The sequence below is a fragment of the Amphiura filiformis genome, chromosome 20 (assembly GCF_039555335.1).
Source record: "Amphiura filiformis chromosome 20, Afil_fr2py, whole genome shotgun sequence".
Classification (NCBI taxonomy): Eukaryota; Metazoa; Echinodermata; class Ophiuroidea; order Amphilepidida; family Amphiuridae; genus Amphiura; species Amphiura filiformis.
Window position 1 is genome coordinate 41,497,934 of NC_092647.1, and position 14,945 is coordinate 41,512,878.

At 37.0% G+C, this 14,945-nt stretch overlaps 1 protein-coding gene across 1 annotated transcript in view; it reads left to right on the forward strand.

Moving 5' to 3' along the window:
• Nucleotides 1–14,945, forward strand: part of LOC140142330 (macrophage mannose receptor 1-like) — a 57,147-nt gene that overhangs the window by 39,895 nt on the left and 2,307 nt on the right. Inside the window, exons 29-42 of the mRNA XM_072164299.1 lie at nucleotides 299–357; nucleotides 958–1,128; nucleotides 1,508–1,540; nucleotides 2,229–2,407; nucleotides 3,655–3,719; nucleotides 4,942–5,042; nucleotides 5,675–5,938; nucleotides 7,784–7,947; nucleotides 8,780–8,888; nucleotides 9,940–10,178; nucleotides 11,031–11,202; nucleotides 11,273–11,521; nucleotides 12,395–12,518; nucleotides 13,402–13,541. Coding sequence (XP_072020400.1) covers nucleotides 299–357; nucleotides 958–1,128; nucleotides 1,508–1,540; nucleotides 2,229–2,407; nucleotides 3,655–3,719; nucleotides 4,942–5,042; nucleotides 5,675–5,938; nucleotides 7,784–7,947; nucleotides 8,780–8,888; nucleotides 9,940–10,178; nucleotides 11,031–11,202; nucleotides 11,273–11,521; nucleotides 12,395–12,518; nucleotides 13,402–13,541 — 2,069 coding nt within the window. The remainder of the gene's footprint in view (nucleotides 1–298; nucleotides 358–957; nucleotides 1,129–1,507; nucleotides 1,541–2,228; nucleotides 2,408–3,654; nucleotides 3,720–4,941; nucleotides 5,043–5,674; nucleotides 5,939–7,783; nucleotides 7,948–8,779; nucleotides 8,889–9,939; nucleotides 10,179–11,030; nucleotides 11,203–11,272; nucleotides 11,522–12,394; nucleotides 12,519–13,401; nucleotides 13,542–14,945) is intronic.

Consider the following 14,945-nt stretch of genomic DNA (forward strand, 5'->3'; position numbering starts at 1 on the left):
CTGGAGCGTTTTCACTAGGATGACGCCTAGCGTCTTCATCCATGACGGTGATCCTGTCAATCATATGACGTCTATCAGTGAGAGATATCCCATTGTAGACAAGATATCATCACAGCATCACCATCTGCTGAAGACGCTTAGATCTAACTAGTGAAAACGCTCCAGGTGAGCGTAAAAATAGTGTAGTGTTGAAGTTAAACTCTTTAATCGTAATAGATATTGTTTGTCACAATAAAGTACATTATCTGGTTCTACTAACAGACACATAATTTACCAACAATATTGTTATGTTTGACAGGGACCCTGATAATGCTTATGGCTACTGGATTGGTCTCAATGATAGAGCTGTGGAAGGAGGTAAATAGTTATATTTTTCAAATTGATTTCTCTCTGTAGTCTGTACCGGGTTATACTTGTGGAGCACAATAAATGATAGGAATTTTTACTAGCACACATAATAGAGCACCAAGACCAAATGACAGCTCCAGACTTCCCACCTACTAGCGGTATGAATCAAGAAGATTTTGTGGAGATTTTTTGTTGTGAAAATAACTTATCAAGGCCCATCCACAAACAACACTGCCTTAAAGAAAATAATACTCCTGTATGTAAGCAATTGCTTGTTTTTGCGGACAATTTAATTTGTACTGCCTAAGAGTAAGCCTGATATAAGTTGCTGCTGTATCTGCAAGTCATACACAGTGGCGTGTCCAGGGGGGTGCTTTGGGGGCTGAAGCCCCCGCATTTTTTTAAAAATCATGTAAAATCAGCTGTTTTTTGGCGATTTTAGCCATTAAGCCCCCCGCATAACTCTGAAAGCCCTTCTGAGCCCCCGCAGGAACAGATCCTGGACACGCCGGTAATACATGTCATATTTTGAATAGTGTGTGCAATATGTAGCACCCTCAAGCCATCTATATGAAATATTCTTTGTTGACTTCCCAAATAATATTTAAGGTTATGAATGGAGTGATGGCTCACCAGTCGAATACACAAATTGGGAACCAGGAGAGCCTAATGATTATGGCGGCATTGAAGAATGTGTAGAAAGCTTCTTGAATCCAGGAAGGGCTTGGAATGATTTGGACTGTAATGCACCTCGACATTGGATATGCAGAATACCTAAAGGTACGTAGATATACATGTAGTCAGGTCCATAGGCAAGATTCTATGGGTTTTTTTTTTTTTTTTTTGTGAAGAGTGGACCAAAAAAGGATAAAAACCTGATTTTTTTTTTTGCTCACTGCACTCACAAATTGGGATTTTGGGGGACTTATTTTAATACTTTTACAGGCCCCTTTGGAGTCTATCCAACCACCACTGCTCATCATGTTACTGTGCGATGCAGTTATAGCGACGACTGAAAACATAGCTTTCAAAAGTGCCAGACTCAAGAAAATATTCCCACACAATTTTGATCGCAGACAGGGCAACTTCCCATGTGCCTAATGTTTTACCATGATATTGTTACATATTTGAGATTTTATTATTCTTGTCTTGTTTGCAGGTGTTGTCCCAGTTAGCCCATCTCCAATCACTGGTAAGTTTGATCTTATTAAGAAATCTTGATCGATTTATAAACCCTTACAGCAGCTGATCAGAAATCTTCAGAAATTAGTTTAAAATGCCTAGATTTATATGATGTGATCAAGCAAAATCATTCTGAAGTTGGACATATTCAATTTTCAGTTTCTTGCAGGAGTGTAAACAGTATTTTCAAAGCTACTAGAAAACCCCATGAATTTGCAGAACCAGTTAAAAAGATATGAGCAGTTTAGGAATTTCCAAAAACTATAGGAAACAAAAGGAAATACTTTGTTTTGCTATACCTTAAAATTAATATTTCCATCTTCGGACTGATTTTGCTTGATCACATACATGTATATGCCTTGTCATAAAAACAAACAAAAAAGAACAAGAGTAGATTTCACATGTGATAAAACAGAGCAAATAAAAGGACAAGAGCATGAGAATGCAGCAGTTCCCAAAAAAATCTTGATTTCTATAGTTTTCAATTGCTTTGTTTTAACATTAAGGGGACCGTGCAAATAAAGCCAACAATATTACTGTTTACCATATTTGGCTAAAAAAGGGTAACTTTTAGTCAAAATTTTGCCTTTTTTGGCCAATAAGGTCAATATCAAATTTCTTGACTATATAGATCTATGCTTATACTCTATATGTTTCATCATAATACATATAAACCAAGTATTCCTGTTAATTTTCAGCTGAGCAATGTCCCGATGACCCCAACTGGACGTATCGTCACCCCTATTGTTATTATGTCAGCCCAGCAACAGGTGAAAATCGCAAGAGTTGGCAAGTGGCTGAAAACTACTGTCAAGATAATGGTGGCAATTTGCTTTCTATACATGATAGCGATGAACAAGGATATATCAATGCATTGGTGAGTGATTAGTGCAATTTGATCTCTATTCGCCATAGAAATGGTGATGTAACAGGATTAATCACCATAGCAAAAATAACAATTTTTGAATATAACACACTGCACTATAGGCAAAATATTAAATTCTCAATCATGAGAGGATGTACCTTCTGTGTACTGTTGCGTCAGCATAATTTTTGTGGAATAACAATCGCGTGACCAAACCTTGACCTTGCCTAACGAGAACCGTATTCGAAGTGTGATTGGTCAATTCTCATCAGCTGTGCTTGCTCCGTAAGCATAGTACACTCGATGCAAATATATGTGCATACCCAAGTTGGCTTTCATGATACAAATATATGTGCATACCCAAGTTGGCTCTCATGATCAAGAATTAGATATTTTACCTATAGTATGTTTACACTGTACCTCTGCATTGAACCATATATATCAAAGAACAGGGATAAAGACCTGTATCGTAATTCTATAGAATATTTATACCATGCTGATCACTTGCACCTGTAAGATTAGTATCTCTGAAAAGAGCGCTGATGGGTGCAGGTGATGAGTGCAACCTGCTTGTAGTTTAACAATATATTCAAATATTGTTTTAACCTATTGCTATGGTAGTTAATCCTGTTACATCATCACTTCTACAGTGAGTACATGATAATGATAAACAAGGATACATTATACATTGGTGAGTGATGGGGATTAGTCAAGGTCAATGAGTGGGTAAAAGGTGAAATGGGAATTAGGTGAATGTGATGTGATTTGGTCCATGGGGCTAAAGAATTTTTTTTGTAATTATTGTGATTTATAAGAGAAAAATGAACATATATATATATTACGATTGTTTCTCAATCATAGTTATTCATTTATCAAGAAATTCCATCTGTATTGGTAATCCATATACAATGTATTAGAGAGATTTTAACTCTTGATCTCAATACAAAAAATATTTACCTTTGTAAATTTTCAGTTGTTATTACTAACAGCCTTCATCAGTGGAATAACCTGATCGAGCACGCTTAAGTGTGACATAAAGTTTGGGTCATAGACCTTTGGTAATTAGTAGCACCCTCCGTCCTTATTGTCCTTATTCAGTGATGGTTGGTTGGCCCTGATGTTAATATACTTTGTCCAGGCCAGTGATTGCCTGGTGACTAAATATGGATGTGACTGGAGACCTCTGACAAAATGGTGCTCGGATGTGTATGTTCTTGAGTTGTTCATGTTAATCTATGTGCTTTTTTCATCCTGTGCAGACAACCATGGTTGTGTCATCTTATTGGATTGGTCTCAGGGAATACCAGCAAGATGGTGAACTAACGTAAGCATTGTAAAGTTCTTATTAAATCTTGGTAAATCATTCAGACAATGTTTTCCCATGATGCCCAGGGCAGTGTGTCTGTACAGCTATACCCTGATTGAAACTTGGTATGCCTTTGTCATCCACTATGTCTTCCCCATAATTCAGATGTTAGTAATAGAGAGAGCAGTTGATTGTATGATTTCCTCTCCACTGGGAATTGATATCAGAATGAAAGTCCTTAACCACTACCACTGTGTCATGCTGCTTGCTAAACCATTAAGTTGATTAGGCACCAACTAATTCATTTGAAAAATATACTTTGTGTCAACTCAAGTTGGTAGTGATTTGTACGCAGATTCACCGCAAGCATGTGATCACACCAAACACCCTCGTACATGTGTATATAATTGAAGAGCTTAGTTTCAAAACCCCTTACATCCACTTGCCCAATTTTGAGAACACATCAAAAAATCATCAAAATAATCACTGATATAAGGTGTTTTTCAACAAAAGCAGTTTTTGGCAGGATGCTCATCCTACCCAAGCATCCCGCCTAAAACTGCTTTTTGTTGCAAACCCCCATATATCAGTGATTTTTTTAATGATTTTTTTCCCGGGATTTTTTTATGTGTTCTCAAAAATGGGCAAGTGGATGTAAGGGGTTTTGAAACTAAGCTCTTCAATTATGCTCTGCAGGATAAGTTCAGCAATGACTCTTCACCGGCATCACTACCAAACTTGAGCTGGAACAAGGTATAGTTCTCATACCAAAGAAGTCACGCATTGTACCCGGGGTACTTAGTACAAATGACCATACGGGGACGTGCCGCTAATATGGATAGCATTTTCAGCTTTTTGGTATATCAATCAATGACCCCATTTTCCAAGCCAATTTTTGTATATGAATGGGTCCTTTTTTCAAAATGTTTTCAATTTTTTCGAAAAATAGCCCAATTTTGCCTCAATCTAGCCAAAATTTCGAAATTTTCCAAACAAAATGGGCAAAAACTAAGACAATTTGTGTTAAATTTGGCCGAGAATTTTGACGTTTGGTATATCAATGGGTCCAAATTTCTTGAAAAATTGGTATATTTATGGGTCCACTTTCAATTTCTGAGTGGCACATCCCTACCAAAACCAAACTTGAGTACTTCACTTCGGGGGGGCATTGTAGCTTGGTACAATTCAATTATGACTAATAATGTACTTATTAAATGTTTAATATTATTTATCTGTTCAGTTGGTCTGATGGTACACCATTGGATTACACTAATTGGAACCCAGGAGAACCTAATGATGCTAATGGTGAAGAACAATGCGCTGAAACAGAAACATTTGATGGTATGTATTCAATCATATCAAGATGACACTGTGAATCTGTCAAGTATCAGTAGGGCAGCAGATCATTTCATGTTTCAGCTGCAAACATTTGGAACAGTCTGCCATTTTCAGTTCGATCTGCCATGAACTTGTGTAGTTTCAAAACAAAATTTGAAAACACATTTGTTTCAAGATGCCTTTGATTGGCTCAATGCATGAACTATACAACACTGATGAACTGGGTTTTGCTTTAATTGGACATATGTTTGTATTATTGTACATTGGTTGTTTTTGCAAAGCGCCAGGAGCGTCTTTCGACAGATACCGGCGCTTTATTAAGTGTACATTATCATTATTATTTTTATAAAGTAGAGTCACCAAAGTGGAGTGTCAATCTAGTAATGAATAAAGGGTAGAGATAAGTTCACAAAGTAGGGGTAAGCAAAATATGAAAAACATGGAGAGATGAAATTGTGAATTTGCAGGTATAACATAGATTTGAGAAGCACAGGACATGTATAATGGCACCAGCTTGGAGAGGCCTTTGTCCTGCAATGGTCAAATGATGACAGAGATACATGGATATATAGATAGTGTTTCTCTCATTACATTTATAAAATGTCTGCGATCACTTTTATTTCGTTGTTTGACAGAGGGTAGATGGAACGACAATGCCTGTGGTATCAAGAATGCTTTCATATGCAAACGACCGTACGACAACACCGCTCCCATCACCAGACTACCAACAGCAAGTCCTGTAGGCGGCTGCCCAACAGGCTGGTATAAATTACTCAATAAATGTTATCGTATTTATGGATATGATGGTGATGATCGTAAGAATTGGCGAGATGCTAGGGATGTATGTCAAAGCATTGCAGGAGGAAATCTGGCTACTATTCACAATCAAGCACAACAATGTAAGTGTATTTGTCATAATATTGATTATAAGGTAAAAGGTGAAGGAGGCAAACCTGTAGTATAAAAGTGAATGAAGTTTACCCATATCTCTTCCATTGGTGATTGGGCCAGACTCCTCCATATAATGTTGTTGTGGGGGATACCCATTTATACACCTGGGTAGAGAGGAGTAATTTAGATGAAGCACCTTACTCAAGAGCATAACATGCATGGCCATGGTGGGGCTTGAACTTACAATCTCATGATCATGAGGCCTGTGCTCTACCACACATGCCTTAAATAAAATTCAATAGGATTTCATTAATTGACTTAAGATTGCTTTCCCACTGTAATGGATTTTTCAGTGGACAGCTGTGGGACATATTCATATTTTGTTTTCATTGTATTCTCCACTTTATTTTTTCATAATGTAATGTTATGAATTTTGCACAAAAAAATTGTATAGAGTCTTGTTATTTTATCAAGTATTAAAAAGTAAATAAATATATATATTAATTACAACTGCTATAGCTTTTCAAGCCAGCACTTGTTAAATGTTAAATGTATTTACTACCTGTCCAACATTGTGCCTTCCATCTCAGACTCAGACTTGTGCACTCCACTTTACCAGGGGGGGGGGGGGGTGATTTAGTTAATTTATATTCTTCAATCTTGATGCATGAATTTTTTTAGTTTTGATTACATAGATCAGTCTATAAAACATAATTCAGCATCTGTCAAAGACATAAAATTTGCCTATCTGAGGAACAAACTCTCTTTCCCTCTTTCTCAAGTCACATTGCACTAAACTAGCGTTGTTGTTGTTAAAATGAATGCTTTCCATCTCCCTTGGGTCTGGAGGCATATGTGATGCTCATACCAGTCCATTCTTTGATATCAGAAAACTTGGATGGGTAAATGACAGGTGGACAGGTGGCTAGCTAAGATCCTACCGTTTATTCAGTTTGTAATTGGTGAAATAAATCAGACTTATTCTCACTCATCAATAACATATTCCTTCACCCCTCACTCACTCACCCCATCAAATTACAATTAAACTTTCTGGGATGCAGCCCCCCCCCCCCCATTACACAACTAGCGTAAGTGTTGTGCCCAAGTGTGTGCACCTCATTCTATTGGTGAAAAAATATCAGACTTATACTCACTCATTCACTAACATATCCCCTCCCTCACTCACCCCTTCAAATTACAATTCAAACTCACTCACTCCATCAAGTTACAATTCAAACTTTCTGGGATGCAGATGTTGGGCAAAAAAAGGGTGAAACCAATTTGTGGCAGGGCAAAAAAACAAGTCCATTCTTTGATGTCAGATGTGTAAATTACAGGTGGACAGGTGACTATCTAAGACACTATCGTTTGTTCAGCTTGTAATTGGTGAAAAAAAAATCAGACTTATTCACTAACATACCCCTTCACCCCTCACTCACTCACCCCATCAAATTACAATTCAAACTTTCTAGGATGCAGCAAATAAAATATGAGTAAATAAAAGGTGGTGAAACCAGTTTGCGATAGGGCAAAATGGTGGAAAGCATCGTTACAACATTGTTTATTGAGATGGAATGGTGTGCACACACATGGACGCAACACTTACGCTAGTTGTGCAGGTCCTAATGCATGACTGACACATGGTGGTGTGAATTTACGTGAGCGTAAGTTGGAATTTTATTGGGAAAAAAGTTAATTTTTGCCAATTATAAGCTGAACAAACTATACAGTTGGCTATAACACCAAATATACTTAACACAACAACATAATATATTTATGTAGCCAATTATATGAAAGAAGCATGCTTAATAACTATTAATTTAACACTTTGACATTGTTTCTTGCCACCTTAGCTTCCCTATCTGCAATGATCAAAGGTGTTCCTGATTCTGATGTATGGATTGGTCTAAGTGATATTGGCTCACAAGGAAAGTTCCATTGGAGTGATGAAACCGATCTAGATTATACCAACTGGGCTAATGGACAACCTGATGGTAGTGTGCTCTTCCCTCAACCAGTAAGTCAATAAAGTCAATTATTAATAGTCCGATCGCTAATAGCTTCATCCCCAGAACCCCAGATTTTACCGAAAGTGGTATAGATGTTGGTATCAGAAGAAAGATACTATTTTCTCATTCACCCTGTGAAATGTCAGTGCTCAAAGATACTTAGTTTGAATGTGAATGTTATGATGAATAGGTGCGCCTTTTTGGTTGACCAATTAATTATTACAGTGTTGCTATGGGGCTAGAAAATTACATTTTTAGCTCTCATATCAAAATGAATTGAAACACCAGCGTGAAACTTCACAGATGGGAATCGTTGGTAAAGGTCATTCAATCAAGAAGAAAACTTGATTTAATTTCATTTACTTCCTTTAATGCATGCGATGATTTTTTTTTCATATTATCATTTTCTAAAATGTGCTGTGATATTTTTTTCTGTGTTATATTTTAAAAAAAATGGTACAGTAAGATATGTAGTACATTTAATGAAAATGAAAATTTAATTTGCCGGAAAAAATACTAATAAAAAATAAGAGAAGAAAACTTATATTCCCCTTTAAGAAAGAGAAATAAGAGGAGAGAGCCAGAAGGCCAATCATGTTGCAACAGATCTAATGTGGGCTGTAGGGGAACCAGTTTAGTTGTTGTCCCTGAATCAGGCCCACCACCAGGTGGGGCTAATGTGTCCAAGCCTGTCAAAGCATGGCCCCAAAGCCCAAAAGAACACTTCGGAAGACTATTTTGGTGCATAAAGTAAAGCAAGTAAGTAAAAATAGTCGAAAACAGATACTTGGAATTAGAACGCTATACTAACTGATTCAAATGATTTGTGTTGTTTCCTAGGGTAATGTTGACTGTGTAGAGATGATCAATGATGGAGATCGCCCTGGCGGATGGAATGACGTTGAATGTGAATCAACTATGAATGCTTTCTTGTGTCAAATACCACTTGGTGAGTGTTAGTATGATTAAAGTGATAAACTGAGCTGTGTCAAGTTTTTTGTGTGCATAAGGCAACAGAAAAAACAACACCTGCTCTTTGGGAAGAAGCAAAATGACCACAAAAACCCACAGAAACCTTGAAAAATAAATATGTTGAAAACATATTTTAAAATTATTTTATCAAGATCAATCTACTTCAGCCAAAAAGCTACTGTGTTTACTTACATTGAGCTGAAAAAAGTCCCCAAACACAAAATCTGGAACGATCATGCCTGTAGAACATGGTTTTCTGTTTTCATTGCATAACTATGTTTTTTGGTGGTTTTTTATTTTATCTATTTTTAAGTCCCAGATTTTAGTTGACCAGAGAACTCATTTTGTAGTATTGAGAAAGAAACTGAAACACTTATTATTCACTAATGGTTTTCATTTGTGGGGAAGGGCAAAATCCAATCAGAAATTAAAATCAATTATTATGATTGAGATGTTCAAGCAGAAGGATAGAGACTGAAAACTGTAAACTTGAAAAGACCCACTGAATTCAGGTGTAGGTTGAGACATGTGTAAAGGTTACAAATATGACAAAAAATCAGGTTTGAATAAAAAATAAATTTCATATTATAAGATGATACATTATGGCTTTAAGGTATAGCATGAAGATAGAGGGTGATTTGATTGTCTCCAAGCACACCTGTTTTGAACCTCTACAATTTTAGTATATGATTCTTGCTGTGTTTGTTGATATCTCTACCTTGCTGTATTTACATAGAAGAAACTGTAAAGGTCCAAAATAACTTATTCATATGTATATATTTATCACAACGGCCCCTCACTATTATCATATTTATTATGCAGTGCCTATTTGTTGTTGGTGAAAGCTGTTGGTGAAAGTTGACAATGTGTTCAACATTATTATTATCACACTCATGTAAAAATCCAATGGTGGCTAGAACGGCGATGTCGACCCTGAAGGTCAAAAATTGGTGTGATGTTTTTATACCCAAAATAAGTAAATAAATAAATTCTATATCACTACTATAATTATGTGTGATTTTTTACAGATCCTGCTCTACCAGACAACCCCCAATCTATCAACGTATGTACCTCTGAGACGTACACCGCCTACTTTGATTCCTGCTTCCGTGTCCTCACTTCACCGGTGGGATTCAACGAGGCAGAGGCAAAGTGTGAGGCTGATGGTGCAACACTCGCCTCTGTCTATGATGGTTATGAACAGGCATTTATTGAGACACAAATGTATGCCAATGATTTGACCAGTGTATGGATAGGAATGTCTGATGTAAGTTGAGAACTACCTGCCGATTGGCCAAAATGAATATTGTGTCCAATTTTGAACCAATCAATGAGGGTTTTAATAAGATCATCTGCAAATGCAAATTTGATCATAAATAGTTTAAAAGCTTAGTCATAATTGGCAACTGAAATGAGCATTCCAAGTTACCAACCAATCAGAAATGCTGTTAGATGACCAGTAGTGTCCACGGGGTTAAACTCTCAGTGAAGACCCTCAAAATTGGGCTATTCCATTTGAAATCTATGCACCCCCATGGAAGACATGACCTTAATCTTCCACACAGGGAGTGTGAATTTCAAATGGGTTTACTTGAATGGGGCATTCCATTTGAAATCTACACTCCCTGTGTGAAAGATTAAGATTATGTCTTCCATAGGGGGTATATGGAATTCAACTGAAATAGTCCATTATAGGTACAGTTTAGATTTGGAAATGATTTCTGACCAAAAGTAAGCTTCTTTTGTAAACATTTGGTAACTTAAGGGACTTTTTGTATAGCACAGTGATCTAATATATTTTTTCTACATAAATCTGTTACTTTTTTACACACTATACTTTGATCAGCTCGTAATAGGCAGGAATTGTTAGGTTTTTACCACTACGCCTAAAAGTAGACCGACGTTAAAAGTGATACATTTGACTTGTATGGTCTATATTTTGAATGTTAAAGAAAGTAGGCAAAGTATAGGACTTCAATTAATAGTTTTTGATGCTTCTGGTGAGATGTCACAAGACAATTCTCCAAATAAAATATATTAATATTAATCCGCGATGTTATAAGGCCCGCCGATTACGAGCTGATCAAACTGTACATGACAACTTACTTACTGATTACAGGATGGTAGCGGCCAATACAGATGGTTGGATGGATGGCCTGTGTTGTACACCAACTGGGGTAACAATGAGCCTACTATGAGAGATGGTGAAGGCTGTGTGATGGTCAGGAATGCTGCATGGGAGGACACACAATGTGAAACAGCTAAACCATTTGTATGCAAAATATCTACTGGTATGTGATATCCCTTGTGTAATGAGGGAGGGGAGGGGAAGGGTGGGTAACAATGAGCCTACTATGACAGATGGTGAATGCTGTGTGATGGTGAGGAATGCTGCACGAAGGACACACTATGTAAAACAGTTAAACCATTTGTATGCAAAATATCTACTGGTATGTGATATCCATGATGTAATGCAGGAGGGGGATGGGAGGGTGATTAACAATGAGCCTACTATGAGAGATGGTGAGGGCTGTGTGATGGTCAGGAATGCTGCATGGAAGGACACACAATGTGAAACAGCTAAACCATTTGTATGCAAAATATCTACTGGTATGTGATATCCCTTGTGTAATGAGGGAGGGGAGGGGAAGGGTGGGTAACAATGAGCCTACTATGAGAGATGGTGAATGCTGTGTGATGGTGAGGAATGCTGCACGAAGGACACACTATGTAAAACAGTTAAACCATTTGTATGCAAAATATCTACTGGTATGTGATATCCCTTGTGTAATGAGGGAGGGGAGGGGAAGGGTGGGTAACAATGAGCTTACTATGAGAGATGGTGAAGGCTGTGTGATGGTGAGGAATGCTGCCTGGGAGGGCACACTATATGTGAAACAGCTAAACCATTTGTATGCAAAATTTCTACTGCTATGTGATATTATACTACTTATGTCTTGATGATTGTGATGTGTGGGTTCAGGCTCTTTCATGCAAGCCCATAGCCAGGGGAGGTTTGAGGGGGTATAATCGTTCTCCCAATCCATGCTGTAATAATGAACTTATCACATGGTGGACACACATTGTAAATCAAACCATTTATATGTAACTTATCTTCTGGTGAAAACTAGCTCTAGTAAAGAGCCTCTGCACTGTCCACAAGCAATCCACTGTCTATGCTGAGATGGTGGGCAGAGAGCTGGGGGAACCTCGGCCTGTGGCCTGGATGTCAGCGATACACGCCTCTTCTCGCACTGCATGCCTCAGTATTGACGCACCTCTGCTCATGCTAAGGTGCTCGCTGTTTGGACATCACAATCCGAGGAAACTGATCAAGCTCTATATGGAAACCTTTCATTGACTCTTGTAAATATAAGACCTGATGCAGCATTTTAGATAATAAAAATAGAAAAAAAGGAGATTTATCATTTCTCTAACAATTGATTAACTTGACATACTTTATATATATTTTGCCATTTACAGCTGAACCTCCTCAGACTCCAGAGCCACCCAAAGGTTACTGTCCTGAAGGCTGGTTAGCTTTTGACACCAAATGTTTTCATTTTGAATATGGAAGTGATGCCCGTGTTTCGTGGTCTGATGCCCAGTAAGTAGTGCTTGATTTAATTCAAAAATACACCATAAACACTGGTAATTTATTAATATTCTTGTAAATGGTGTTTTATCTTTTAATGTATGTATTTTGTTTAAATCAGACTGACGGTGGTTGTAATTTTAATACATTGTTCACTTAAATACTTTACAAGCAAATTGAAAAGTCTCTCACAACATAAAATAATAATATGAATATTCTTACAAAATATTTCTTACGGCACCAATGACCATGTTGATGCTCTTCTTTTAAGTGGATACACTGATGCTTGAGAGTGAATACTTGATTTTGTCTGTTATAAGATTGGTTGGAAGTTTGGCCAAGTTATGACCAAGACGGTCTCATCAAATTACAACACAAGATCCACCAAATTAGATATGGTGACAAAAAAAACCCTTGTTTTACAAACGGTAGGGTCGGTCAGTCTGGATTTTTTTTTTCTGCATGCTAAAATGGCCAAAAAAATTGGCAAAAGTTTGATAATTTTTTGCAAACATATAAAGTCAATTTATTTTGGCCCAAAAAGAGCTGATTTTACATGATTTTACCAAAAAGTAAAAATAAATTATTCCAAAATGCAAAATATGGGCTGTACTGGCCTTTGTAACCTTAATATTATAAATAGCCATTATTCAAAGTACAATTGAATCATTTGAAGAGGATCTAATGTTGAATTTTGAAGAAGCAATAATATAAAATATGACATGTAACAATCATTTTGATACAGCCTGTTTACGTGCTTATCTCTAAAGCATGGAATTTTGATGAATTTAGGTTGTTCTGGAAAGAAAAATCACTGAATAAAGCTTTAAAAAAAATTAGTTGGAAAACATTTGCAATGATGTGTGGACGTTTATGATTTGTATCTCTATTCCAGGAGAATATGCCAAGAAAATTATGGCGGACAGTTGACCAGTATTCATAGCGCAGCAGAGAATAAATTCATCCAAACCAACTCATTAACAAATGGATATGGTGTGCGTAGTTTATGGATTGGTCTTATCAGGAATGATGCAGGTGAGTTCCAACATTCTAGCTACCATCAGTGGCGTAGATTTCTTTTCGCCATTGGGGGGGATGGGGTTAGAAAAAATTTCTTGAAGTCAGCACCTTTTGGCGACAAAATAAGGTTATAGTACAAATGCAAAAGCAAAGCTGCGAAAATTTTGCAATATTAAAGCTAAACTGGTGAAATATTGTACAAAAGTTGAATAAATTTGTGCGGAGCGAAAAATTTAGCACTTTTAGGTTGAAATGGCCAAATATGGGGTTAATTTGATTGGAAACCCATATACAGGCGTCAACATTGGGGGGATGATTGTATGGATCATCCCCCCCTGGCAAAATATTGGGGGGGGGGGGATAAATCCCCCCCATCCCCCGGGATCTACGCCTATGGCTACCATTAGATTTTCATGTGAGTGTGATAATCCATATGAAAATGATAAAAATGAAGAATTAGTTATGATCAATAGATAGAAATTTTATCTATTATAATTATAAATTGCTGTTTTAGTGTGCGTTCGCGTGTAACGTCATATTGACATTTAAACTTACAAATTATGACAAATGTTCCAGTGTTGTATTCGTATTACGCGGGCTTTGGATGTCAACATTTTCCCATGATGCACTGCATATTTTAGCCTCTGCCCAGCATCTGCTGGAAGCACATTGTATTGCGAATGAACAGAATTGGTTTTATTAGAAATTTAGAGAAATATTGGAAATATAAAAGTTGACACCATTGAGCCCAGGTTGTATATATGTTGTATAGTGAATTAGATATTATGATCTATGATATGAACACATTTGGTCACACTTGTGTACATTATCATACTTTCATACACTCCTAGATAGTGAGAACCAATCAGAGCACATTTGCTTGCATTTACCAACATTTATTTTGAAAATTTGTTATGAAAATAGCAAAAACCACAGGATTTTGTTAGTCTTAGTATGAAATAGGTTAATAAATGCGTATCACTTGTTGCTCAAGAAATTGTACAAAATAATGCACTTGTACTGAGATGTTGCTGCGTCTAATGCACTCGCTCCCATTCGGGGCTCGTGCATTAGACACATCAACATCCCAGTACGCATGCATTATATTGTACAATAAGTGATGCATTTATTAACCTATAATTAATACACCCCCATAAAAAAGAATAACAGAGAAAGTATGTTAGGTAGATTGGTGCATTGGGCTATTCCAGTTGAAATCCAACCACCCCTATGGATGACATGACCTTGATCACTCACGCAGGCGGGGGTTGTAGATTTCAAATTGAGTCTTCCATTCACACTTGCGGAAGGTTAAGGTCATGTCTTCTGTAGGGGTAGGCCTATATGGATTTCAAATTGAATAGCCCTTCACTGAAGAAGTCTTCAGCATATTGATGACTAAATGTACACAGCAAGTAA